Raw genomic sequence first — 27420 nt, 5'->3', positions numbered from 1 at the left:
CATTATCACGTCCTCTACATTCTAATTGGTTAGAAGTGAGTCATCAAGTATAGCCTTGATGGTAGGATAATCAAAGAATTTGTGGGTGTATTGTAAACTACCTTCTGGCCCCAAATTATTTCCACATTGAAAATACATTCACCCCTTCCCAAGGCCTCCAAAAGTCTCATCTCATTACAATATAAGCTCAAAGTCTAGAGTCTTAGCATGATTCTGATACAGGTGCTGATAAGCCTTCTTTAGTGTAGTTCCTTATGTACAGCTCTTCAAGTGTAATTCTTCTTCCTACGAAGTCTTGTAAACTAAAGAGACAAGTTTTCTAGCAACCATGCAACCACCATAGTATAGGCATAGGGCAACCACTGTAGGCATTCTTGTTCAAAAACGGAGGGAGAGAGAACAGGAGACACATAGGAGTTTCTGATTCATAACAGTTCTCAAGTCCAGCTGGGTACCAGTTAACAGATCTTTGATTAGGACTGTGAAGACCTAATCATAATTAGGGAATAATTCTCTATGGCTTTTAGCTCTGCCCTCTGGGGTTCTTGGTTCTGCCTTCTGAATCATCTTTCTTTTCTCTTGTATGTTAGCATTTGTTTGCAACGGAGTAGTTTTTCAGTCTGCTTCCTGCCAGTAAAATTTTAGGGAGTACTGTTTCTTTCAGTCCAGATTGGCAGTGTTTTTGCCCATATAATTCTCTTTCAGACTTCTAGGTCTTTTGTAAATCTTATTAGGATCCACAAAACCAATCCCTCTCTGCTTTACTTCCTGACGTGTTTTCCCAGCAGTGCCCTGGACTTGATCTTCGCTCAGTAGCCATGCCTGGAGAGATTGAGAATTTTCAAAATCATCAAGTCCCTCCGCCTTCCTTTAGTTTGTCTTTCTCATCTTGCATTTTACCATAAGCAGCAAGAAGAATAAGGTGGAACTTTCCACACTTTGCCTGGAACTTTTCCATCTCTAGATCACTGAGTTCATTTGATACATTTTATAAGTGTTGTTAAACTTCCTGTCACTACATGTATCTCACCTGTAGCCTTCTCAATGTCCAGACTTGCACTGAACAGTCTAAGGCTCTTTAAGCATTGACTAAAGCTTTCCTCAGAGTCTGTCTACCTTTTGCCACTCCATAGTTGCAAAGCAACTCCCACATTTTAGGCTTTTGTTACAGCAGTACCCCCACCTCCAGGTACCAAAATCTGTTGCTGCATAACAAATTGCTGAAACACTTAGTAGTTTTAAATAACAAACGTTTGTTATCTCACAGTTCCTTGGGCCAGGAATTCAGAGGTGGCTTAGCTATTTCTGAAGGCTCATTGTCTCTCATGAGGTTGCAGTCAAGGGCATTTGAAGGATTGACTTCGGCTGGAGGATCTGTTTCTAAGATGGTTCACTGTCATGGCCAGAGGCCTCAGTTCTTTGCTATATGGGTCTTTCCATAGAGTTGCTTGGGTTTCCTCTCCACGTGGCAGCTAGCTACAGTGCTTTTATGTCCTGATCTTCAGTGTCACACACTTTCACTTTTACCACATTTTGTTCATTAGAAGTGAGTCACGAAGTATAGCCTCCAGTTAAGGGGAAAGGAAATAGGCTATACATTTTGAAGAGTAGAATTTGTGAGCATATTTTAAAAACCAATACAGGGAATACACAGTTATGTATTTGGGAATGACTTTTTTACATTTCTCAATAATAACATGTATTATCCTAATACTGACTGAACATGTAGCTTTCAAATGTGTTGCTTGAAGTCTTAAAGAGTATAGATTTTTCACTTTATTATCAATGATTTCCAGTCTTTCGAGACATTCCGGTTTGTGCCTCAAGGGATATTGTTAAATTAAGGAGTGCAAAATTTTAATTCACCATATACTTCTCTGCCTATTCCTAAAGTAAATATTTGAGTGTTTTCTGTATGTTTCAGCATGCTGCTAGGCCCTGAGGATAGAAAGATGAGTAAGACAGGGTCTCTTCCAACAATGAGCTCACAGTTAAAACGAGAGACAGGCATATAAGCAAAGTGTTTGTGACAAGCAAAATATATAAGGCATGGTGGCAGTACAAAGAGGAGAATGGGTAACTATTTGGTCAGGTTAGAGAAAGCATAGCTAAGGGAGAACATAGTCCAAAGCCATAGAGATAAGAAACAGCTTATTAAATTCACAGAATTGGAAGTAGTTTAATATTGCTGGAGGAGTATCTGTGCTTTGCCATAGATGCATTTTATATACATACCCCACCTGGTTCAAAAAATATTTTGAGAAGGTTACTTTGTTCTCTAATGTGGAACCATTGAAAGGCTAGGTACTCATAGTCACATGTATATGCGTACAGTGCATTGTTTTTTATGGGAATTTGTATGAAAATATTAAATAGTAGTAGTAATTGATTATTACTAATCTCATTAACTCACTTATAATTTCATTAATACTTACTGCGTACAGCAAACATGTCTGACAAAGAGCTAAAGAAGCTACGTAATAAACAGAGAAGAGCTCAAAAGAAGGCCCAGATAGAAGAAGAGAAAAAAAATGCAGAAAAAGAAAAGCAACAGAGAAACCAGAAAAAGAAGAAGGATGATGATGATGAGGAAATTGGAGGTCCAAAAGAAGAACTTATCCCTGAGAAGCTGGCCAAGGTAGTTAATAATAGTTTTTAGCACAACTGAGTAAGAGTCACTTTTATACTGTCTTATTTGACCAATTTAATTATAGACTTTAGAACAAAAAATCATTTTAATTTTAGTATTTTTTTCTTCTTTTCTTTCTGTTCATATTTGACGTCTAAAACTTGAAATAATGATCCTGGTCCACAGTAATCTCTAGTGGTGTAGTATACAAAGTAGTCCCCAATTTACGACAGGGTTCCATTCTGACGATTTCTTTGTGTTGGTTCTGACATGAGTCAAATAGGGCTTTTTTTTTTTTTTTTTAGTATCTTTATAAAACTGATCTTTGAACGTCCCTGAGTATGGTAACATCAGCAGATTAAGCACTGCAACATTGTATGTAGTACATATTACTTACAATAAAATGTACCAAAAAAAAAAAAAAAGACGGTCCTAAGTGTGGTTTGTTGTAACTTGAGTACATCATAAGTCAGGGACTGCCTGTAGTAGAAAAAGTTTTGGCTTTCGAGTCATTTTGGTCTGGGCCTAGATGTCAGCTCTGACACTTTAGCTACATGACCTTGGACACTTTGTTTAACCTCTCTGATGGTTTCCTCATCTATAAAACGGAACTAACAGTCTCTACTAGGCAGAGGTGTGAGGATTAGAGAAAATATACATGTAGAGCAGCTAGTGTCTGTTAAAGTGTAACATGCAAGTTTTATTTTTTTAACCTAGGCTAAATTGAGCTTGTTATAAACTAAGGATTATATGCGTATCTCTCGCTAAATCATGTTTTCCATTTACAATACTTCTTTACTGGACTTTCCCATTTGAAGTTAATATTTAATAGTTCCTAAATATTTTCTCCAAGTCAAAATCTGATCTGCCGTTTTTAACCATCAAACTGAAACTGGGATATTCATTGTCATTTTGAGTAATAACTTACCTATATGCTTTCTTCTGACCCTTCACATCCTCTTATTCCATCTCCAAATACTTGCAGAATTTATTACGTTAAAGCAATATAGTAAGCACATGGCCCTAAAGTTCAATTTTATCCTCATTAGTAACTAAAAATTCAAAATTATTTGCTCAACTGCTTTATAACTAAGAGAAATTATGATACCAGACAAATAGAGCTGGAAAATGTTTTTAAAAGTGTATCAGAGCAGGTGGATAGTAACATCATATAGACATAGCAGCACTGCCATAAGAAACAGATTTTCAGAAGGGTATACCTTCTAGGAACAGGGATACTAACTTTTTAGTGTTTAGAGTGTATTGGAAGAATACACAGAGAGTGACAAAGCACAGAAAATTGACCTGTTAGGCCTCAGGGAGAATTGCAAAGTCATTCAGAGCACGGCAACTTTAGGGGCCTTCCATCTTCGTGTCTCACCTTTCTTTATTACTACTACCACCACTGTCACTGACTGCCTGCCACATCAGTTTTTCTGCTTGCTTTCCCTCTATCCCATGACTTACTTCTTTGTAACTCTTCTTGTCTTGCATTATTACTCTTAAAGAAAGGATATGTTTGGATTGTTTAGTCACTGTCTTTAATAAAGAGTACCTCTGCAGAGCAAAATTCTTATATTGGGGCACCTTACAGACTCTTTGGCTTTCCTTGTGTCTGACCTATAATGATTGCTTGTGGGCCAGATGTCAGCTGTGGACTAGTTATTTGTAGCTATGGTTGTGGAGTTTTCAGAACAAAATAATGACTACAGAAAGTGCTTCTGATTGCTTTGTTTGTATGAAGCCTAGTAGAAGGCACTCTGATTTATTCAGTATATACTATTCTCACACTTCTCTTCTTTGGCCAACTGATTCCAATATGCCCTCGTCTAATAGCATCCACACTTTCCAATGTGGTGGCAATGCCAAATTACACTAAGCCATCATAACCAGGGGTGGAATTGAAGACTCTTCTAAAAATCTGCCTGCCAAGACTGAGTCTACAATCTCTAGTTGCTTTTTAGTGATCCTGAGATCCGCATCCTTCCATGTATTAAATGGCAAATTTAATGTCATCAGTTTAGGATAACATATAAAAAATAATGAGCGAAATTAAAGCATTATTAAGTTAGCAGTAATTCCAGTTAAGAGAATAGGAAGATGGGAAAGGATTTAGTTAGTAGTTTAATCTGAGATCTTGGTGGAAGCTGAATCACTTGTTTCTGCAATTTATCATGAGGTAGTAGTTGGTATTTTTGATTTTCTTCATGCATCACCCATTTCATGTTCCTCTTTGCCTCCAGCCACCAAGCATCTCACCTGCTTTGTGTTTTATTTTTTCCTTCTTGCGCACATACATCTTCCTTATCAAGGGCTGTGAGTCCTTGCAGTTCTGCCTGTATATGGTTATAATAGTTTTCAACTTTTTTGCTATGCTGGGAGTATAGGGATTATATTGTATTCCTATCTTAATATGGAGATTAGATTTCAGGTCAGTTTATGAATTAAAAAATGACAGATAAGCAAAACTGCCCTTTTAAAATAATTTATTATATTTTTTGTTGTTGAGAATATACATAGTAGAACATACCCCAGTTCAACAATTTCTGCATGTACAATTCAGTGACATTGATTACCTTCTGTGAGTTGTGCAGCCATTCTCATCCTCCTTTTCTGAGTTGTTTCTCCCCCATTAACTCACTGCATACTATGCTTCCTGTGTAATCTTTCGAGTTGCTATTGTAAATTTGATCCTATATAAATAGTTCTTAAAACAGCACAATGCTCAAGGCAGACGTTCTCTACTTGGAAGTGTTTTAAATTGCACGTCAACCACAGTGCAATCCCACTCTACATGTATTTAACTTAAGGTAGTTTGAACTCTTCATAACTGGGTGTAATTTTTTTTTTTTTTTAAAGCGAGACAAAGAAGAGTATCCATAATACTGACAATTCCATCCGATATTCCACTCAGTAAATGTTAACACCCCATCTTAGTATGAGATGGGGAGGTATGACTGCCATTTGCTTAGTCCATCTCAGTTCTTATGTGCCTCTCATGGTGTGAACACATTGCTACAGTGATTGTGATTTTGGTACTTAAAGATGGTTTTCATAAACATACTGTAAACTAGTAGCATTGTATATTCATATGTATGTATATACATATGTACATACACACACAATTTAGGGACTTTTCAAGGGTAGTTTTGACAATATTTTTGTTTGTTTTAAGCATTGATTTTAGAAAGTCATTCCTGAGTAAGATGCAATACTACTGTGTATGCACTTCTGTGTATATAACCCTATACTGTATTACAAGTGTGTAAACATAGAATATAGTTAGCTTGTATTGTGGGTCATGTGCGTATATTAAAATAGTTGGATTTAGCCTGACAAAATCTTACCTATGTGAGGGTCACAGAAACTGAGAGAACATGTAGGAACAACAGACCCAGATATCCTTTAGGGACATATGTTCTCATTTATTGGAATTACAGTTAATTTTTATAGCATTGGAACATCTTCTGACATAGGGCCAGAAGACGAGTCCCTCAAGTTGGAAGGCACTCAAAGTACAACTGGGGAAGAGCTGCCTCCTCAAAGTAGAGTCGACCTTAATGACATGGATGGAGTAGAGCTTTTAGGTCCTTCATTAGCTGATGTGATATGACTCAGAATGAGAAGAAACAGCTGCAGACATCCATTAATAATCAGAATGTGGAATGTATGAAGTATGAATCTAGGAAAATTGAAAGTTGTCAAAAATGAAATGGAATGCACAAAGATGATATCCTAGGCATTAGCTGAAATGAACTGATGTTGGGCATTTTGAATTGGACGATCATATTGTCTGTGTCAGGAATGACAAATTGAAGAGGAATGGCATTGCATTCATCATCAGAAAGAACATTTCAAGACCTATCCTAAACTACAACGCTGTTAGTGATAGAATAATATCCCTGTGCCTACAAGGAAGACCAGTTAATATGACTATCATTCAAATTTACACACAGACCACTAATACCAAAGATGAAGAAATTGAAGATTTTTTACCAGCTCTGCAGTCTGAACTTGATCAAACATGCAGTCAAGATGCATTGATAATTACTAGTGATTAGAATAGGAAAGTTGGAAACAAAGAAGATCGGTAGTTGGAAAACATGGCCTTGGTGATAGAAATGATGCCAGAGATTGCATGATAGAATTCTGTAAGACCAATGACTTATTCATTGCAAATACCTTTTTTCAACAACATAAACCAGCAACTATACATGTGGACCTCACCCAATGGAATACACAGGAATCAAATCGACTACATCTGTGGAAACAGATAGTGGAAAAAGCTCAGTATCATCAGTCAGAACAAGGCCAGGGACTAACTGTGGAACAGACCATCGGTTGCTCATAAGGAAGTTGAAGCTGAAGAAAATTAAAACAAGTCCACAAGAACCATGGTACAACCTTGAGTATATCCCACCTGAATTTAGAGACCATCTCAGGAGTAGATTTGAACTCATTGAACACTAATGACCGAAAACCAGATGAGTTGTGGAATGACATCAAGGACATCATACATGAAGAGGTCACCAAAAAGATAAGAAAGAAAAGAACAAAACACATCAGAAGAGACTCTGAAGCTTGCTCATAAAGGTAGAGTAGCTAAAGCAAACCAGAAGAAATGATGAAGTAAAAGAGCTTAACAGAAGATTTCAGAGGATCGCTTGAATAAACAAAGTATTACAATGAAATGTGTTAGAAAACCAAAGGGGAAGAACACGTTCGGCATTTCTCAAGCTGAAAGAACTGAAGACAAATTCAAGCCTCGAGTTAGAATACTGAAGGATTCTATGGGTAAAATATTGAACGGCACAGGAAACATCAAAAGAAGATGGAATACACAGAGTCACTGTACCAAAAAGAAATGGGTGTCATTTGACCATTTCAGCAGGTAGCATATGATCAAGGACCGATGGTAATGAAGGAAGAAGTCCAAGTTGCCCTGAGGCATTGGCAGAAAACAAGGCTCCAGCAGTTGGACGGAATACTAATTGAGATGTTTCAAAAAATGGATGCGGTGCTGGAAACGCTCCTTTGTCTATGCTCAGAAATTTGGAAGATGGCTACCTGACTAACCGACTGGAAGAGATCCATATTTGTGCCCATTCCAAGAAAAGGAGATCCAACAGAATGTGGTGATCATTGAACAATATTATTAATGCTACACACAAGTAAATTTTGCTGAAGATAATTCAAAAATGGTTTCAGCAGTACATCAGCAGGGAAATGCTAGAAATTCAAGCCGGATTCAGAAGAGGATTTGGAATGAGGGATATTATTGCTGATGTGAGATGGATCTTGGCTGAAAGCCGAGAATACCAGAAAGATGTTCACCTGAATTTATTGACTATGCAAAGGCGTTCAACTGTGGATTACGACAAGTTATGGATAACATTTTGAAGAATGGAAATTCTAGAACACTTAATTGTGCTCATGCAGAACCTGTACATAGACCAAGGGGATACTTTGTGATTTAAAATCAGGAAAGGTCTGCATCAGGTTTATCATTGCATTGTACTTATTTAATCTGTATGCTGAGCAGATAATCCGAGAAGCTAAACTGTGTGAAGAAGAATGTGACATCAGGATTGGAGGAAGACTCGTTAACAACCTGCGATATTCAGATGACACAACCTTGCTTGCTGAAAGGGAAGAGGACTCAAACGACTTACTGATGAAGATAAAAAACCACAGCCTTCAGTATGGATGACATCTCAACATAAAACAAAAATCCTCACAACGGATCAGTAAGCAACATGATAAAGGGAGAAAATATTGAAGTTGTGAAGGATTTCATTTAACTTGGATCCATAGTGAACACCCATGGACGCAGCAGTCAAGAAATCAAACAACGTATTGCATTGGGCAAATCTGCTGCAAAAGACCTCTTTAAAGTGTTAAAAAGCAAAGATGTCACTTTGAGTACTAAAGTGCGCCCGAGCCAAGCCATGGTATTTTTTTTCCGCCTTATATGCATGTGAAACCTGGACAATGAATAAGGAAGACTGAAGAAGAACTGATTCCTTTGAATTATTGTGTTGGCAAAGAATATTGTATATACTGTGGACTGCCAGAAGAATGAACAAATCTGTCTTGGAAGAAGTACAGCTGGAATGCTCCATAGAAGCAAGGATGGCAAGACTTCATCCCGGGTACTTTGGACATGTTATCAGGAGGAACCACTCCCTGGAGAAGGACATCATGCTTGGTAAAGTAGAGCGTCAGCACAAAAGAAGAAGGCCCTCAATGAGATGGATTAATAGAGTGGCTGCAACAGTGTATTCAAACATAGCAATGATTTTGAGGGTGGCACGGGACCAAGCAAGCAGTTTTTCGTTCTGTTGTACATAGGGTTGCTATGAGTCAGAAATAACTTGACGACACCTAACAACAGAAGTTTTTCCCTTTTTTTTTTCCTTCAAGTTTAAATGCTTCGTTTTAGTAAGTATGATGTTTTGTTTGTATTGATTCCTCTTTACTGTATTGCTTATTGTCTCCATTTTGAAATAGCAGTCATAGCTCCTTGATAGTAAATTACCCTGGTTGACAGAGTGACCCTCAGTTTAGTGTCTCATTTCAGTAACACCCTAGAGACATGAAAAGCATGATACAGCTGGGTGGTAATTTTAGTTTTCACTTCTCTACTTGTTCCTGGTAGAAATATTTCTCCTATGTAAACCACAAATTCCAACCCAGTAGAACATGAAGTTATGGGGACAGGAAGTAAAACATTTAAGAATGTGTGAAAAAAGGCATATTTATGAGGGCCCTATCTTCTCTGTTTCTTGGTTCCTCATTCTGTAGCTATTAGAGTGATGGTGTCATATGTTGGTTTCTGATATAGAGCATGTATCCTTGAAAAAAGCACCATCTGGAACTGTAACTGGGTTTTTAAACGATTTTTTTATTGTTCGGTACAGCCATCTGCTTATACTCTGGGGCAAGGTGAATCCCGTAGATAATGCACATTAGGACAAGGTGAATCCCAGAGACAGTTCGTTGCTCAACTTTCTTTTTTTAATGCTATGAAATAATTTCTTTTGCCAGACACTGTGTTGGTAGAACCATAATTACTAGCAGAGACATGTTGGACAGGTATGGCAAATCCAAATTCCATTGAGTGTACATTGTTATTGCTTCTGTGATAGAAGACATTTAATACAGAACTCAGATATTTTATGACCTTCAGATTACTATAGTGTTGTTCCCCCTCCCCCTAGTCTACAATGCCCCGTCCAGGAGTATAACAATTATGTGGTAAACATTACATCTGCCTGTAATGATTGCAAGTATATAGTTAATATGACATTTATATAATTACTAAAGGGTTGGTAGGAACAGAGTTCTGTAAATTTATCTTTTTAAATGCCATCACACCTTTAGTATGGCATTTAATAACTATGCATTTCTGTAGAATTTGTAGTGGAACAAAGCAGGACAGAATTGATATTGCACTATTTTGAACAGCTTAATTACACTCTACTTTGTTTGAATTTATAAAGATTGTTTGCTTTTGTGTTCTCTATAGTTTCTTCCCTACCCTATTTTCATCCTATTTCGCATCCCTTTTCTTTGTTTTCTTTGCCATCTTACCTGTTTTTCTTATTGTCTTTTTTCCCGTGGTTGTCTTTTTGGTTCTTTTTCATTGGACAGCTTCTGTTCAGAGATACTATGTGATCTCTGTGGTTAAAAAGCCAGTGAAGAATTGTAGAGTTCAAAGTCCCTCTCCTTTAGATTAGGAGAAGTTAAAATATGACAGTGTATTTTTGGGTGACTGGTAAATGATTTTGCAAAAAAAAAAAAGAAAAGTTTTTATAGAATAATATCACACTCCCCAAAAATCTTGCTTCCATTTGTATAATATCTTTTATTTTTGTTAGGTTGAAACTCCATTGGAAGAAGCTATTAAATTTTTAACACCGTTGAAGAACTTGGTGAAGAACAAGATAGAAACTCATCTTTTTGCCTTTGAGATTTACTTTAGGAAAGGTAGGCAATTAGGGTGTAGTGGCTCTGATAAAATTGATCACCCAGCTCTGATAGCCTCACCACTGGAGAATTTTTTTGGCAAATGCCATGCAGCTTCTTCACAGAAATGCCTGCTGTGTACAAAATGTTTGTGGGGAGGTACAAAGATACAATTACTTCTTCAAGCACACTAAAATCAACTATGGATTAATGTATGTAACTAGAATTTAAAGTTGAAAAGGTAATTACCATGTAAGTAGTTCAGTCAAGGCTTTAGGAACTGGTAATTGGGTGGATAAAATTAGTTAATACATGTAGAGCTTAGAACAGTTTCTGACACATAGTAAGCATTAAATAAATGCTAACTATTATTAGCTGTTGTTATAAATGGAAGATGTGATCTTTGAGCTGTATCTGGAAGGATCAGATTTGTAAAGTTGCATAGAAGGGGAGAGCATCAGTTAAGAAAACACAAATATATGTAAATAATGTTGAGGTTGTCCATATTGCCTGGAGCCAGGGAAAAGATAAATGAAGGATCTCATTTGCCAAGTTTAGAATGCATAAACTATATATAGTAGAAAATGACATACCAACAATCATGAAAATGGCACAGGACTTGGCAGCATTTCATTCTGTTGTGTATAAGCTTGCCACGAGTTGGAGCTGACTCGACGGCAACTGACAGCAGCAACAGAGAAGATTTTACCGTATCGAATTCATATAATCCAAGTGGTTTGTTGAAAAAAATACATCATTAAGGTGATGCATATTTAAGGAGAAACTAGATAGTAAGAGCAAATAGAAGATTGTTGTGTAAAACAGTGTAAATATACTACTGAAAAAGCTCAAACCTGTTGCCGTCGACAGAATAAAACTGGTCCCTGGTCCGTAGGGTTTTCAAGGAGCATCTGGTGGGTTCCGGTTTGCATCTGTAGCTCTTAACCCCTGCACCACCAGAGCTCCATACTACTAAAGGAAGATTGAATAAAATAATACCTCTCTTTACAGGGTATCCATTAAAAGTTATGTTTGTTAAAAGTAATAATGTTGGGAAAAAGTTACTATATAACATTGTTTCAAAAAAAACTACTTCGGTCTTATTTTAGTTTTTGTTATTATACTTAACAGTATGTAAATAGAGAAGTGACTGGAAAGAAATAGATTAAAAAGTAACAGAGATTGCCTCTTGATGAAATTTTGAGTGATTAAAATATTTTCTACTGTACATTCTGTTTTCCCCAATGATTATGTTCTAATTTGAAAAACGAAGTTTATTAAATAGTCCAGTAATTTTCAGGCTTCTGTTTTAACAGTTAATACCTCTCCCCTTTTAAAAAAGATTCATAAGACTTCGAAGTACAGTTACTGTTTAAGGGCAGATTTCCATTCATCAAGCAGAAGCACTGCTAAAGCTTGGGAAGGATGGGAGGTGAAGGTGGCAGGTAGCACAGAGAGAGATTAAAGAATCACTGAGAACATAACCTTGGTGAATACCCCACCTTTAGAAGGGGAAGAAATTGACAGGAAGGTGACAGAAGAGGAACAGTCAAGTAGGAGGGAAACAATTTCACATGTCACAAAATATAAGAATGGCCACATTTTCAAGCACACACCATGAGATTTTCTAAGTAGTGGCAAGGTGGGGAAAATCTCTTTATTTTTATTTAAAAAGGTTAGGAAATGAAATGACTTCAAATTTCGTTTCTTTGTTTACATGGCATTAGTTTAAATATTGCTGAATGCTATCTAAATTTTTTATATTTTATAAACAATATTAGTTAATGTTGCTAATTGGAAGAAATAGTTTGCTTCAACTATTTGTGTTGCAGTTTAGATGTGACTGACTCTGAATTTAGTCTATTTGTAAGGTCCTTCCAAAGGAGGACATCTTATTTTATCAAATGATCAAAATATATCTTACTTTTTCTTTTTGTAGAAAAGTTTCTTTTGATGCTACAATCAGTAAAGAGGGCATTTGCTATTGATTCTAGTCATCCGTGGCTTCATGAGTGTATGATTCGCCTCTTTAGTACTGGTATGTTTTTGTTTTCCATTACTTAAGTATTTGATTATAGTAGTTGTTAGTGACTGTATAAGTGATATGTACACATTTATCATAAATTGAATCCTTTTAAAGTTGTTGAGTATTAAGTTAGCTGAGGGAACAGTGGGGCTTTTCTTTGTGATCAAGGTCTTTAAGGCTGGAAATGTTACCTGATTTTGACATAGAATTGTTGAGTCCAGATATTTGAGAATCAACTTTGTTTCTGTTTCTAAAAAGTTACATGGAATTGAGGTTTTGAATCATATTTCATTATGTTTACAGCTTCTTATTAAGTAGTTTTAAAATTGAAGAATCTCTTTGTAGTGACTGTCCCCTTATTTACCTTTTGTAGAGTCATCTCCTTATTTATCTGTTTTACAGGTCTGAATTTACATGAATCAGGTTTACTTAGCACAGTTCTTTGAGTCATAAAATTTTTTGTTGCTAAAAATAGGTTAAAGAAACTTTATGACAATTACCTGTGCTTTTTTAATATTTTGATAATCAGATCCGTATGTTAATTCTAATGTGAAGTAGAACCATAGAATTTTAGAGCATGAAAGGTAAAACTTTATTCTAATTATTTCGTTTTATAATTGAGGAATCTGGGACCCGAAAAGGTTAAATTACTTGTTCCAGGAAACATAACAACTTAGTAAGAGCCCAGGTCTTCATACTGCTCTTTCCAAATAAAGTACCTCTGTAGTCAAGTAGTGTTGTTGGTTTTTTCATTTTTAAGTGACAGAAGAAAGAGCAATTGAATTCTCTTCTACATTCTACAGAATTTGGAAATACTAAATTATCTTATTGCCAAATCTAAACTCCGTATGAAGCCATACGTTATATAAATTGATTAAATTAAACCAGGCACCCCAATTATTCTTTTGAAAAATGCTCTAAATTGCCCCAATTAAGAAAATTGCTTTAACTTTTAACAAAAAGTAAAGTTTCTTTAAATTATATTTATGCTTGTCAAAAAATGATTTCTGAGACTGAATCAATTTTTTTAAAATTCTAAAAGTATTAAATAATATAATCATGTTACAGAAAAGAATTGCTGTATTTAGAGAAAATAAGTTTCTTTTTAGACTTTTCTTTTTTAAACTTTAAAATCATGAGTCCTAGAAAATTAAGTCTAGAACAGATAGTTTTAATCCATTCTGTTAGAATGGAATGCACTTAAACTATTTTTAGAACTAAGATACACACTTTATACATTAGATTCTTTCTTGAAAGGTAATAAAATAATACATATAAGCCCAATGGAGTTGGAGATTTCCTTTGAAATATAAATTAAAAGTGGCATATTTAAATTTATTTGATTGTAATGAGTATATGGATTGTAATGAGTGTATGCATTGTAACGAGTGTATGTTGTTTCAGAAAATTAAAATGCCTAAGGACTTATAGAGGGTCAAAGACAGATTGGTTTTGATGTAAAAGTTACATTTATTGAGTGTCTGCCCTGGCTATGCCCATTGCTCCAGATGTTCAGCTGAAATCATTTTCAGGAAAAGACTTTACAAACTGATTCTTTTATGGACTGAATTTAGGCAATGAAAGCAGTGATTATTTGCAGTGGTAAAGATGTACTGTCCCTTTGAAAAGCCTTTAAGAAATTGAGTAGACTGCTTATCATTACCTTTTCAACTTGGTTCTTATAATTCTTTAAGAAACGGGTGTACTGTAAAGACATGTGAAACTATAGATACATAATAGCAGAAATTTCTGTTATACTCTACAGGGTTCTTTTAATTAATATATCTGGTGCTTTAAAACAGATAATTTTAAAGTAATTTTTCAGGAGCATATTTGTCATGTTAAGTTATATTGTATATCAATCAATTATTCAATGATAATTATATGTAGAATATTTTACTTGGATGTGTACTACTCAGAGTTTAGTGTTTTTAAAACTTTGGGTGATGATCCATTAGTGAGATGAGGTCAATTTACTGCGTCATTACCAACATTTGAAAACCTAAAAAAGAAATACAGTAGCAAATAACAGCGTGCGTTGTGAAACTTTTGTTTCATGTAAATAATATAAATAAGGAGCCCTGGTGGCACAGTGGTTAAGTGCTTGACTGCTAACTGAAAGGTCAGCAGTTCAAACCCACCAGCCGCTCTGTGGGAGAAAGATGTGGCAGTCTGCTTCTGTAAAGATTATAGCCTTGGAAACCCTGTGGGGCAGTTCTGCTCTGTCCTATAGGGTCACTATGAGTCGGAATCGACTTGTATGCAATGAGTTTGGTTTCGTTTTGGTATACTGTGTGTATTTACTAGTCACAGTGTAAAAAATATTTGTCATAGTACAAATATTTGGTTGCAGTAAAAGTTTGAAAGCTACCACCATAGTTCCTAACCATATGGAAAATCTATTCATCTTTTCACACTATAACAAAAATAGTAACTACAATTTAACGAATACCTATTATATAAATAGCACTTTTACACAGTAGCTTTCCTTACTGCAGTCCTTCGAGGGTGGATATCACTCTGATTTTGCAGATCAAGAAATAGGTTCAGAGAGGTTGTGACTTGTCCAAGGTAATGGAGCCCAGATCTATACCCAGGTCTGTCTGGCTCCAAAGCTCTAGACTTTCTCTCTATACAAAATATCTATACAATGAAATAAGACATAACTTGAATTTAATCTAGAGGGGTTGAGGTCTACTTTTTCATTTCCAAATCCCAAGGACTGCGAATATGATAACTACGTTGTATTTATTATGAGAAAATGCTTTGGTGGTCTTTTGGAATTTACTGTATAGTGATAGCTCAATTCACATAGCCTCTGAAAATAAGTCAGTGAAGGCAACTTTTTTTTTTTAAACATATATTTGTAGTACCTTACTTGGGTATAGAGGGAAATGGGCAGAGTGAAGGAAACTCTGTTGTCTTTAGCACTACTACATTTTTGCTGTGACATATTACGTGTAGGTGCCATCAAGCCCCTGAGTTGCAGACCCTCTTTAGAGTTGAGGGGGAGCTGCTGTAGGGGTTTAGAAGGCTGTGGAGCTACGTTTCTTTATTTTGTTTCCTATTCCTCTCTGGAAATGAATCCTCTGTCAATGAAATGTCTTTGAATGCCCCTAAAACAAGCATTGTTCTGCTGACACATTCTTTAAATTTATATAGGTAAGCTCTTCTTTAAATGTTCATTTATCGGTTGGTTTTATCTAGTCTTTGTACATGATTGCTGTTTGATTAGCCTCAAGTAAGTAATTTTTGAACTACAAACTTTATTAGAGTATCTAACGCTAAGAGAGTTTGTTTTTTATTTATTCAGCAGTGTGTGAAAGTAAAGATTTACCTGATACAGTTAGAACAGTATTAAAACAAGAAATGAATCGTCTTTTTGGAGCAACAAATCCAAAGAATTTTAATGAAACTTTTCTGAAAAGGAATTCTGATTCATTACCACACAGATTATCAGGTAATCACTTAATTTTGTCCTTATCTTAGCCTTTTAAAATAAGTTCAGGTTTTATTTTAATGAATCAAAGACAAGGTCACCCATTTTTAGCATGGAAAAGGCAGTATTTGTTTATTACATTTTAATCTCATATAAACAGGCAGCTTAAATATGCTTCTTATAAATTTTTTAATTTCTTAGGATTATTACTGTGAATTAAGGTTAGTAGTTTCCCTGGTTCAGCGTTATAAAGAAGCAAGTATGAGTGAATTTAGCTATATATTTATTACATACAATGAAGATGAAGCTTTCTCCCATCAACGTGCTCTTAAAATTCACTTGAGTGTGACTATCATCTTTCATTTCTCATGTTTCTGTAAGGTATCAAACTTGACAATGCTAAACACCTGAAACCATCTCATAGTCAATGAGAAGTCTTTAAGGCACAAAGGTCTATGCCATTGAGCCCAAATCTGGACTTACGGGGCCACGTGGGTAGTGTTTTGGTAGTGTGCTTTTAAAATAACTTCCTAAGAAGCCTAGCAGCTATTACACCTAAGTGGAATTCTAAATTCAGCTTTTTAGCTCATACCATCAAGATTGGGTACCCCCCACCCCAACATTTAATGAAGTATTCCCTCACCCCAAATTATTATGCTCATTCTATAAAGAAAATTATCCATGGCTCCACCGTACAAAAACAAGTATTATTAGAATATTTGGTGTATTTTTTCTTAGTCTCTTTTATTGTGCGTGTTTCTTTTACACATATTTTATATAACAGTGGACAGATGTACAATGTACTTAACCATTCTCTTAGCTTGAACAGTTAGGCTATTTCTGGTCTATCCACCTCAGGATTTTTTTAAATAACAGTTTTTCAAATGGCTGTTCCCATTTTTCTAATAAAGTGCCATATCCAGTGTGCATATACCCCTAGGATGAGATGTTGATTTTACTTTGATATAAAATAAATCTCCTTTTTTCCCTCATTTAGCTGCCAAAATGGTATATTATTTAGATCCTTCTAGTCAGAAGCGAGCAATAGAGTTGGCAACAACACTTGATGAATCCCTCAATAACAGAAACCTCCAGGTAAAAGTTTTTTCATCATCTCTCTTTAAGAGTACCTGCTTCTTTGTTTTTTCTCTTTTCAACAAGGGAATAATTTTTACTGAGAAATACTTTTTTTGTTATTCATGTATACTAGTCTCCAAACCTTTGTGAATCTGAGTCAGAAACTTACCTTATCTTAAATTCATTTAGGATTGGGGGTGGGGAGGGCATTTGTTAACTAGTTTCACATCTGTTACTCAGAACAATTTTTTAGAACGGTTTTAGTAAAATCATATATACATTCCATAGTTATTTTTTATTTTAATTCCTATCTATGTGTTTCTGAGCAAGAAGTGGTCTCAGTAAAGATTCTGACATATTTTAGACATGTCGTTTACAGTGAGTTATATTAAAATATTCATTTATAGCTTGAAATGTAATGAGATTAAGTAGAATAAAAGATAATATGGATGTGTTACAAAATATGGATTCTACTTTAGACTAAAAGGACAGAGACTGTATGTGAGATAATTGGCCAGATAAAAAAAGTACTTATGAAAGACAGTTAAACAAAACCCTTTGAAAGCAAATTAAGGAAACATCTTCTTGAAAGAAAAAAATTTGACTTGCTGTTTGCTAATTAGTACATCATTTAGATTAGAACCTGGATTTCTAAACTGGCTGAGTTGGCAAGGTATTATATATCTGGAAACTAAGTAGTGTTTTCCAAGTGAAAAGAAAGAAAACATGGGAGGTACAGGTCAACGTGAATCATTTCAAAGTATGAGAAGCAGACCTATTTGGGGACTTGATTGAAAGAATTGCCACTTCTCCTGAGCCAGTTTGATTTTTCTTGCATATATGCAGTTTTGTATTTGAGATACTCTTTTCTGCTTAGTTACCGGACATGTCTTAAGATTCTCTTTCATTTGAATAAAAGATTGAAAACAATCTTTGATTTTGCAGACTGGGATTGGGCATCCAGAAAATATTAAAAGGCATAAGTGCAGTAACTGACTTTGTAAAGTTTGACGTTTATATCCAGGGCCAGGTTTGGCTGGGGCAAGGGTGCAAAACTGAAGGAGGTGCTCACTCTCAGGGTTGTGCCCTTGGTAAGGATGAGTGCCTCCTTAAGTATAGCATGGCTGACACCTCACTTGCCTAACCCTAATCCCGGCCCTAGGACTTTATACATTCATCGTTTTGTATAAACCCTGCGCTTCTGAAGAAACAGTTAAATTAGGCTTTGAAGCACATTCTTATGTGGGAGTAAATGATTTTTGTAGATGCTTTTGTGGGAGTAAATGCTTTTGTAAATATGTGTATTTATCCCTTATTTTGGAAATCTACTGATGTTACTGAAATGTCTAATAAATTCACAGTAAAAAAAATTTTTTTTTTAACAAGTTATAACATGACCTTTTTTCTCTCTTTAGACATGTATGGAGGTATTAGAAGCCTTGTGTGATGGTAGCCTAGGAGACTGTAAAGAAGCTGCTGAAGTTTATAGAGCAAATTGTCATAAGCTTTTCCCTTATGCTTTGGCTTTCATGCCTCCTGGATATGAAGAGGATATGAAGATCACAGTTAATGGAGATAGTTCTGCAGAAACTGAAGAACTGGCCAATGAAATTTGAACATCATTAAACAAGCAAATGGAATGATTTTGGACCATATCTAGTGTATAATATTTTTGTCACGCACCTGCTGCATTGCTCTAACTTACACAGAATGAGAGGAGTAAATGTTCTTGCCTTCAAATAGTGTTTTACTTTTCTTATCCTGCTGAAAAAGTATATATAAAATATCTAACATATTACAGGATATAGGTTCAGTTTCTTAAACAATTAAAAGCTGCTAAAATTGAGGGGTTAAAAAAAAGATGTCCTATTCCTACCTACGCATCCATGTTTTTAAATTAATTTATATAAAATCTGGAGGCTGTTACAGCTAACAAAGCAGGTGTGTGGCAGAAATATTACTTTAAATTTGTCTTGTGAGATTTTACTATATCTCAGACAGCATAAATGCTGTTTCAGCACTGGATTCTTTCACTGAGCACAAAGAGTTGTTGGGGCTTTAGCATCTGACTGATTTTGTTATGGGATTGATTCTGACCATAGGAAGTATGAAATGTGAATCACTATTTACAGAGAAACCTACAACAGATGCTTGATGTTGTAGAAACTGGGACATATAGATACCAAGCAGAATTAACTAAGAAACCTAGAGGGTGTTCAATATGCTTGTTGTGTTTTCAAAATTCACTGTACATGATCAGTTTGGTGTTCTTGTACCACAGTTTTTAACTGAAGGAACCAGTTGGAACAATCTCAATTTTAACTAAAACTTGAAGAAATAAAAAATAACAATGCAAACCTTTCAGCATTGTTTTGGCCAAACTTGTTAAAACTGTAATGCAAGAACCAAATGCACTGTGATGTGGCACCAACTAATTAGCAAGCATGAATTTTCACCCCAGAGTGAAAAAAGAAAATCTACCACGGCTTGAAGTTACAGAGCAGAACTCCTGGCTACCATTCTATGACTGATCAAGAGACTAATAGTTAAAAACCTCAGCAGGCCTTGTTCACGATATGCAGAAAAAAAAGTGCTGCAGTTTAGATACCTCTGGAATTTTTCCACAGTGTCACAGGTTTGTAATACTTGAAGCCCTACATTTCTAAGAATATATTTCTTGCTCAGTTGTTTCAGGCAAGCCCAAGACTTTGTAATTTTTAAAGGGCCCAAGATTTTTTTTTTTCAATAACAGACCAGCTTCTTTTTCCTGCAGTTACAGATGTAATTTCCTTTTTGTTGTCAAATATAAGGTACCAAATATGATGCAATAAATTGTTTTGAAAAACAGTTGTGTGAATATTTCAACTAATCTGTGTTGGGCTTCTGTGAAAATACACAGGTGGAAACAGAGGTGTAAGCTAGAGGCAGTGTAATGTGCTGTAAAGTTAACCTATTGATGCATTATGGCTAGTAGTGCAGATAAGAGCTTTTCAGAATGGGCTAATGCTGGTGTCAGGGCAATTCCATGATGCAAGTGCAGTGCTGCTCCTGCATTAAGATTTCATTGAGGGCTAGGATGGTGGCAGGTACTATGAATGTAATTCATGATTTGAAAGGAAAGCTGAAAACTGCTATTTTGGTTGAGAAAATGAGCCTTAACATTTTAAACCTGTACACTGAAAACTAGTCTCAGGCTCAGTGTTCTCATTACATTTGCAGGCTCTGAGCAAGTAAGATGATTGAGTAAAAACAAATCAACTGTATATATAACTGACCTTTTTCTGGTACTTTTAGTTATAGAAAGTATAAAGAGGGAATTTTCAAGAGACTTTATCCTTTTACTGACTGAACAGTTGTGCTAAAAATCAACCTTTCATAGTACATGACTGTATCCCACATCCCAGTCTAACAATTTAGTCATGTAAAGAGAAGTACTAAACTGAACTCCAGTGCTTTGTTATATTTTATTAACTGGCCCTGTCTCAGGAACATCTTTACAGATGGCAAAAAACAAAAACAAAAAAAAAAAAAACCTCTTTTTCAACTTCTCCTATGAGTGGCAACTGAAGTTCTTATTGTTGGGAAAGAACACTAGTGCTACCTCTGCCACTAATGAGGTGTTTGGAGGAGGCACCAGCCGTATAATGGAGGTGTGCGTGTGAATTATGTTTAAACTCTACTGTATATTGAAATTCATATATTTGTCTTGACAATGTTCAAATGATGTAGATTGTCTTAGAATGAATATTCACAAGTACTCAGAACTCTTGATGCAGATGCCATATTAAGGAGCTAAATTCCTAACATGTATATTGTATTTCAACCCAATTTTACTGGAACTATTGAATAAATCTTTTATTTTCTTTCAGGTTTACTTGATAGTGGATACATTGTCTGGTGTCAGAGGACCTTGGCTGGGTTTATTTTATGTCCAGACATCCCCCCTCTAAAACATTGTACTGTATTCTCCTGCTCTTGAGTAGAATTAACTGGATCATCTCACATTTGTCTCATTCATTCTATTAATTTAAAATGCTTCTGGGAGAAAAACAGGGTTAGAAAAACACATGGAAAAAATGGAGTGATGTAATCTAAACAAGTGCCTTATGTTTATTGCTAAGAACTGGTGTTATCAGCCCTTTTGAGAAGAAAGGGTCCCTTGACCTGTATTAACATAGGAAAGTAAAGTTCTTTTTGTTTTTCTTTATATTCAACTACTCTTGTCATTTCTCATTTAAAAACATATCCAGCTAGGTTAGTTTACTCTGATTTAATTAGATAGTTGCCATAAATTTTAACATTTTTCTGTATTTATTATGCACAAGAATAAAGTGTGATCTATATTAGCATGTCTAAAAGTAGTCCCAATATTAGTGAATAGCTTTTCTCTGGGCTTTATCAGGCCCTTGTTTTTCAGTGTTGTTTGTACTCCATGGTGTATTGCTGTTAGAGCTGTGACATGAAAGCTGTGACTTTATGAAGAGGCCAAGAAAGTGTGGTCTAGATTCAGGTAGGTTGTGATACATTCAGGGAAGTCTCTCTCCTATACAATTTCTAGGATTATTTCAATTGCCCTGTGCAGCATCTGTTTGGTAAAAGGTAAAAAATGAAGCATTGGACTTCTTTACAAGACAGGTATATATTTGTCTTAGAAAACTATCAGCCCTAAATTTTGAAATTAATCTTAGTAAGGAAATTCAAAGTAAGACTGATCTTTGATGGAAGGCTGTCTTCTTCCAGTTCTAGCATATGGTCAACTTTAAGTTACAAGGCTTCTTGATACCATTGTGCTATCATTTAAACTGCCAAATCTGCTGTCAAACCTAAATTGAAAACCACATTCCTTGAAATGGCTGTATTGCACTCTTGGAAGCAGAAACCTTAAGTTTCGTTCCAGTTTTAATGGTTGAAAATCTCACAACTTGTAGCAATAAAACATTTTTGGAAAAGGTTATTCGTCATTGAATTACATTATTACCTTTCAGTGTGCAACCTATAAGATGTTAAATAAAAGTACTGGTAATGTGCAAGAAGTTGTGGAGAAAAAAGTGCTCTCTTTCAATATAGCAGAAGAGTATCTTTATTACACTGTTCAAAACTACCACCTCCGTCAGGACATACCCCTTCTTGTGATAATATAAAAAAAATAGGCAGAGGGAAAGGGAGCGGTATGTTGTGGGGAAAAAAGGTCGAAAAGTTTCTAGCCTCTCAATGTATCCAATTACCTTTAAAGAGATGCCATCGGCACTGTAGCCAGAAGAAAGAAAAAAGTTGGTACTATTGAAATGAGAAACTTCTACTTGTCAAATATAGACGAGCTTGGAAACAAAAATCTTCAGGGCTCTTTATAGAGTTCTATGTGCCAAAAACAATATGGACTTTGTTTCAAGCCTGCTTATAGCAAAAGTAAAGTTGATACTTCGCAATCTAACAAGATTATACTGTGGTTCTTCAGTTTTTTAAATCAGGCCTTTCTGTGTCTAGAATTTGAGGGTCTGTGTTATTTCATACAGTGGTATAATTCTTCCAAACAGAAAATTGGTGGTGATGAATATATGATAGAGAATTTTCTGTTATAAAAATTTCTGCTGTTGCTCAATCTTCATCTTGGCCTCAATAGTGCAAGTGATCTCCTTCGAAACAACATAGAAAGTGAAGAGATTTTTGGACTATCTTCTGGATCCCATGGCTTGCTTTCAGCTAATAATTACATTTACCTCGCATATTTAATTTCCTGTGTGCTGTCTAACAGAAAGGGAGCCCTGGTGCCGTAGTGGTTAAGTGCTCAGCTGGCTAACCGAAAGCTTGGCAGTTCGGACCCACCAGCCACTTTGGGAGAAAGATGTGGCAGTTGGCTTCAGCTCTGCTTTACCCTGTAGGATCCCTGTGAGTTGGAATCCACTCCCTGGCTTTTTTTTTTTTTTATTTTTTTTAATAAGAAACTTCTCTCAGTACCATTTTATGGTTATCTTCCCAATCTACCATAGTTTCCTAACATTGGACTTTTGTAAACTTGCTACTTGTTTACTTTGACCTGCAGGTTTATCGGGTCCATTGTCTAGTGTTTGATGCCTCGACACAAATAGGATAGGAGCTGGGTTTTCTAAAGCGTTCTTCCAAAACCATCTCTGTTTCTTCATTAGTGAAAAGTAAGCAACCATATCTCGTCTTTGAACTACTTATTTGCCTTCAAGTACTCGTACCACTGCTTGATATCTGAAAATTGAAAAGGGCCATTGAAGAAGTAGATAACAAACCTGTCTCCCAAATGCTTCCCTCCCTTAAGTTCTGAACGCTGGAATACTTAACAGTAAAAAAAAATTACTATGCATTAACAATTAGTAACAGTATTCAGAAACATGTTTAACACTACTGTTAACACGTTCTACAGTTCATTTAAAATGATATAAGAACAAGTCAAAACCAGTCCAACTGTTTCATAATTTTTTTTTAAAAGTTTTATTCCAAGAGCTTAAACTCATTACTTACAAGCATTCCATTTCACATAGCATTTTCCATTCACCTGATAGGATGCATTATATTTGAGAGAAATGTCTCATTACAATAAAAAGTTAATGCTTTGGTTTAGACTCATGTAAATCCATTTCTAATATGATGTATGAAATCTTAAGGATTTACACTGGATACATTTTGGTATAAAGATACAGTGACTAGAGCAGCACATGGTAGATACTAAAATCCTTGTTGAATTTGCTGTGAATATTGCCCTACAGTTTGTAGAAAACAGCATTTAGTACTACTAATTTTCAGGTCACCTGCAAACGCTCACAAATTTTTTATCCCTTTTCCGTTAATGCTAAATACTCTCCATCTTCCCCTCATTCTCCGCTGGTCTTGTGGTTTTACTGAAAATATCATAGATCCATTGCATTTTATTTAACGTCAAGAATGGGTTTCTCACAGATCCATTGAATTTTACTTAATGTTAAGAATGGGTTTCTCACATCTAATTTTTGTTTTTGTTTTGTTTTTTTCCTTATAGTTTGTCAGAAGGAATGTTGTGACTGGCCTTGTAGGAAGCAGATACCTGGAGGACCATTCTCTTATTTTCTCAGTTGTCTGTTCATTGTGGCATTGGTTGGCAGTGAATCTACTCAACCTTCATGTCATTAGCAACCAGCCACCCAGGTAACATCATGCCCAGCAGAATTAAATTACTACAAGGACTGTCATGCAGTAGTTTTTTGTCTTTCAAAGAGTGTGAGAGGACTGGTAATACACACCATCTACTTGGAAGGTATCCTCTCTTTGAATTATCACAAGTAAGGAGACACTAGGTAGGGATCTGCTATGGGTTTATCTGAACACTTGACCCCCAACCACTGCCTATCACAATCAATTTCTGTAGTCCACAGCTGATCTTCTGTACTTAAGACAGGCATTGACTCCATTAAGTTGTAAACTTAACCGTAGCTATGTATTAGAATCCCTGAGGAACTTTTTTTTTTTTTTTTAAATCTTAGTGCACAGGCCCACCTGCAGGGATTCTGATTTAAATGATCTGGAATCAGGCCCAGGAATTAATGTTTTTTTAAGACGGCGTCAGTAATTCAAGGTACCTTCAAGGTTAAAAACCACTGTCTTTGATGATGAGGTAAAAAATTTTAAATATGGTATAATACTGGTATTTTTCCTCAAGGAGATAAAAGAGGCAAACAACTATGTAAGTTTAAAGAGATTTCCTGTCTTAGTAAAAGTGGAAGAACCTGGATTTGCACCCCTTTCTCGTTAATTAATTTCAAAGTCTGTGCTTTCCCCTGTTTAAATCACCCTGTCACTTCACTGCCTGAGACCGTATTCAGGGGAAAAAATATCACCTCTTCATATTTTTGTTAGATGTCATGGTGACTTGCTTCCATTCAAACAAGCCTTTAAACATATTTGCCATAGGTAGATGTTTGAGTTTTAAGTGGAAGAGTACCATAGCAAAGTAGAGTAAGCAGGCTTTTAAATAAGGATGGGTGGTAGATACTAACTACTCCGGGAAAATACACACCTAGCCACCAGTCAAGTAGATATCCCTTTGTTATCCCTAAAGGACTGTATTTTTCCCTAACAAATGAATCACTATTAAAAATCTCAGATGTAATAGGAGCCATGCCGTTGAAGATTCTAGGACAAACAATTCAAAACTCAGTGTTGGCCTGGTAGTGTAGAAACTGGAAAGGAGATTTACATGCTACAGAGTCACAGCTCAAACTAAAACCCACTTTATGAGATCTATTGATATTATCAACTGGTCATTCTGGATAGAACTCCCAAATCTATCCAATCTAGTATTTTTCTTCAATAAACTAGTGTAAGGATCATGTTAGAGACCAGTCCTCAACTTTATCTAGTTCTTGATTGGTTAAAGAGTATTTGGTAATTGAGTCTGGCTGCATTCATACTGTTTTTCATTAGTCTTGAGTTTAGAGACATGAATAATTTTCCCTCACATTTGCAAACTGGAAAGTCTAAATTGTTTTGGTCTTATCTTCACATAAAAGCCTTGTCTTGCACTTTAGTTACTCTTCTCCAGTCCTTGTGACTCTGAATGTCAAATTTTGTGTGTAAGCATTTTGTGGTTTGGTACAACAGTAGTATAATGTAGTTAACATAAGCTTTTGGGTCAGACAGAACTAGGCCCAAGTCCGGCTCAGGTCCCTTAGACAAGATACTTAGAATGTCTAAGCCTCTGTTTATGAAATGGACATGAATTACTTAGCTCAGAGTTTGTGGAAAGATTAAGATGTAAGGTGATTACCACAGGCCTGAGATATAGTAAATATTCATTATAAATGTTAGTATTTACAGAAGGGTGTTCTTTCCTGTTTGTCGGTATTCTATTTGATTATCCTTATTTGTCTACTGCAGTCATTGGGCCAGTGTATTCAGGAACTAATTTATAATCTTTCGTAGATACTAAAAGCTCAAGTTTTGGCTTTGAAGTTTTTTACTTTATACTTGCTAGTGCTTCACATTATTACGCCTTTTCACACAGTAGAGAAAATCACTTGTAATATCTTCATCATTTTGACATTCATCGAAACCTTTAGTAGTGTTAGCAAACTTGGCAGATTGCATGATACTGTTTAAAATTATTTAGATGATGTGAAATAAAGCCAGTCCAGGTCTGTCTTCCATTCATCCTATAATGGTTGAGTGCCTAGTACCTCCAGGCGCTATACTTCATATTGAGGATATATGACATAGTTGTTGCTCTCATGTTTTTCACAGGCTGGTAAAGGAGGAAGACAATTCAAGAAATGATTGCAATAGCAATATATAAACCCCTAGAAGTCAGTACTCATTTATATTTGGATGGACTTCATGGTAGTATATCAGAGCTTCACAAAGAAGGTTGAGCTAAGTTTGGAAAGATAAAGATGAATTTCCCAGGCATGCAAAGGATGGTATGTGCCTAAATTTAGGTAGAGATACGTGAAACAGGATAGTGTACTCAGGGACTTTATGTCGCCTAGTTTGAGTAGAACCTGGGGAATGAGGCTGAGGCTCAAATTAAAGAGAGACATGTGATTCACTAAAAAGGCTGGATGTGGCCTGTGTATGCAAAGGACAGTTGTGGAAGAATTAGGGAAGAATGATAAATGCTTGAGAGAGCATTCTGCTCACATGCAATGGAGGGGCTGGGAATTGAGTCTGCAGGCACCTAGACTCGTCAGGAGGTTTAATAGTGGAGCTGATATTAACTATAAGTCACCGAGTTCTTAACTATGTTCCAGGCAATGTGGTATTTTCCATGCATTTGCTCATTTAATGTTTGTAAAAACTGTATGAGGTAGGTATTATTTCCATTTAACAGAATACTGAGGCTCAAAGAAGTTAAGCTGTAACTTGACCACAGTCACACAGCTTGTAAATGATAAAATCTGGATTCAAGCCCATATGTGTTTAACTCCAAAGTGCTGGCTTCTAACCACAGGACAATAGAGCCTCAGGCGAAAAGTGGTGAGGACAGCAGCAGTAAGTGTGGAGAGGATACAAGAGATGTTTAGGAGGTAGAACTCTTATCACTTGGTTCTGCCTTGAGGGCAGGGGGTGGTGAATGGAAAAGGAAGCGTTAATAGTGATGTCGAGGCTCTGACTTAGCTTAATCCACTGAGCCTTTAATGGTGTCATTACACAGAATAAGAACTGGGAATAAGTTGGGGGGAAGAGACAGTTCCATTTTACATGAATTGTTAGGAGCCCTGGTGGTGCAGTGAATGGTTAAGCGCTCAGCTGCTAACTGAAAGGTCAGCGGTTTGAACCCACCCA

The 27420-nt window shown here is 35.9% G+C and overlaps 1 protein-coding gene and 1 long non-coding RNA gene across 8 annotated transcripts in view; both read left to right on the top strand.

Annotated features, from left to right (window-relative positions):
* The window catches only part of NAA15 (N-alpha-acetyltransferase 15, NatA auxiliary subunit), an 85239-nt gene extending 64554 nt beyond the window's left edge, over positions 1-20685 (top strand). For 6 of the 7 annotated variants that reach the window (XM_004385482.2, XM_023739749.1, XM_023739747.1 and 3 more), the window contains 6 exons: positions 2445-2638; positions 10510-10618; positions 12537-12635; positions 15937-16083; positions 17060-17157; positions 18555-20685. In XM_004385482.2, coding sequence (XP_004385539.1) covers positions 2445-2638; positions 10510-10618; positions 12537-12635; positions 15937-16083; positions 17060-17157; positions 18555-18755 — 848 coding nt within the window. In that variant the 3' untranslated portion in view covers positions 18756-20685. Of the gene's footprint in view, positions 1-2444; positions 2639-10509; positions 10619-12536; positions 12636-15936; positions 16084-17059; positions 17158-18554 lie in introns of those variants that run through there. The other variant, XR_002825471.1, reaches the window with a different exon arrangement.
* Positions 20686-23035: 2350 nt separating this feature from the next.
* LOC111822203 (uncharacterized) lies at positions 23036-24611 on the top strand. The gene is made up of 2 exons (XR_002825472.1): positions 23036-23288; positions 24143-24611. It is a non-coding gene; the product is annotated as an uncharacterized LOC111822203 (long non-coding RNA).
* Positions 24612-27420: the final 2809 nt, after the last annotated feature.

This window comes from Trichechus manatus, unplaced genomic scaffold (assembly GCF_000243295.1).
Source record: "Trichechus manatus latirostris isolate Lorelei unplaced genomic scaffold, TriManLat1.0 scaffold00139, whole genome shotgun sequence".
Lineage (NCBI taxonomy): Eukaryota > Metazoa > Chordata > Mammalia > Sirenia > Trichechidae > Trichechus > Trichechus manatus.
The sequence above is the reverse complement of the archived record's forward strand: the minus strand, read 5'-3'. Positions and strand labels throughout refer to the sequence as shown.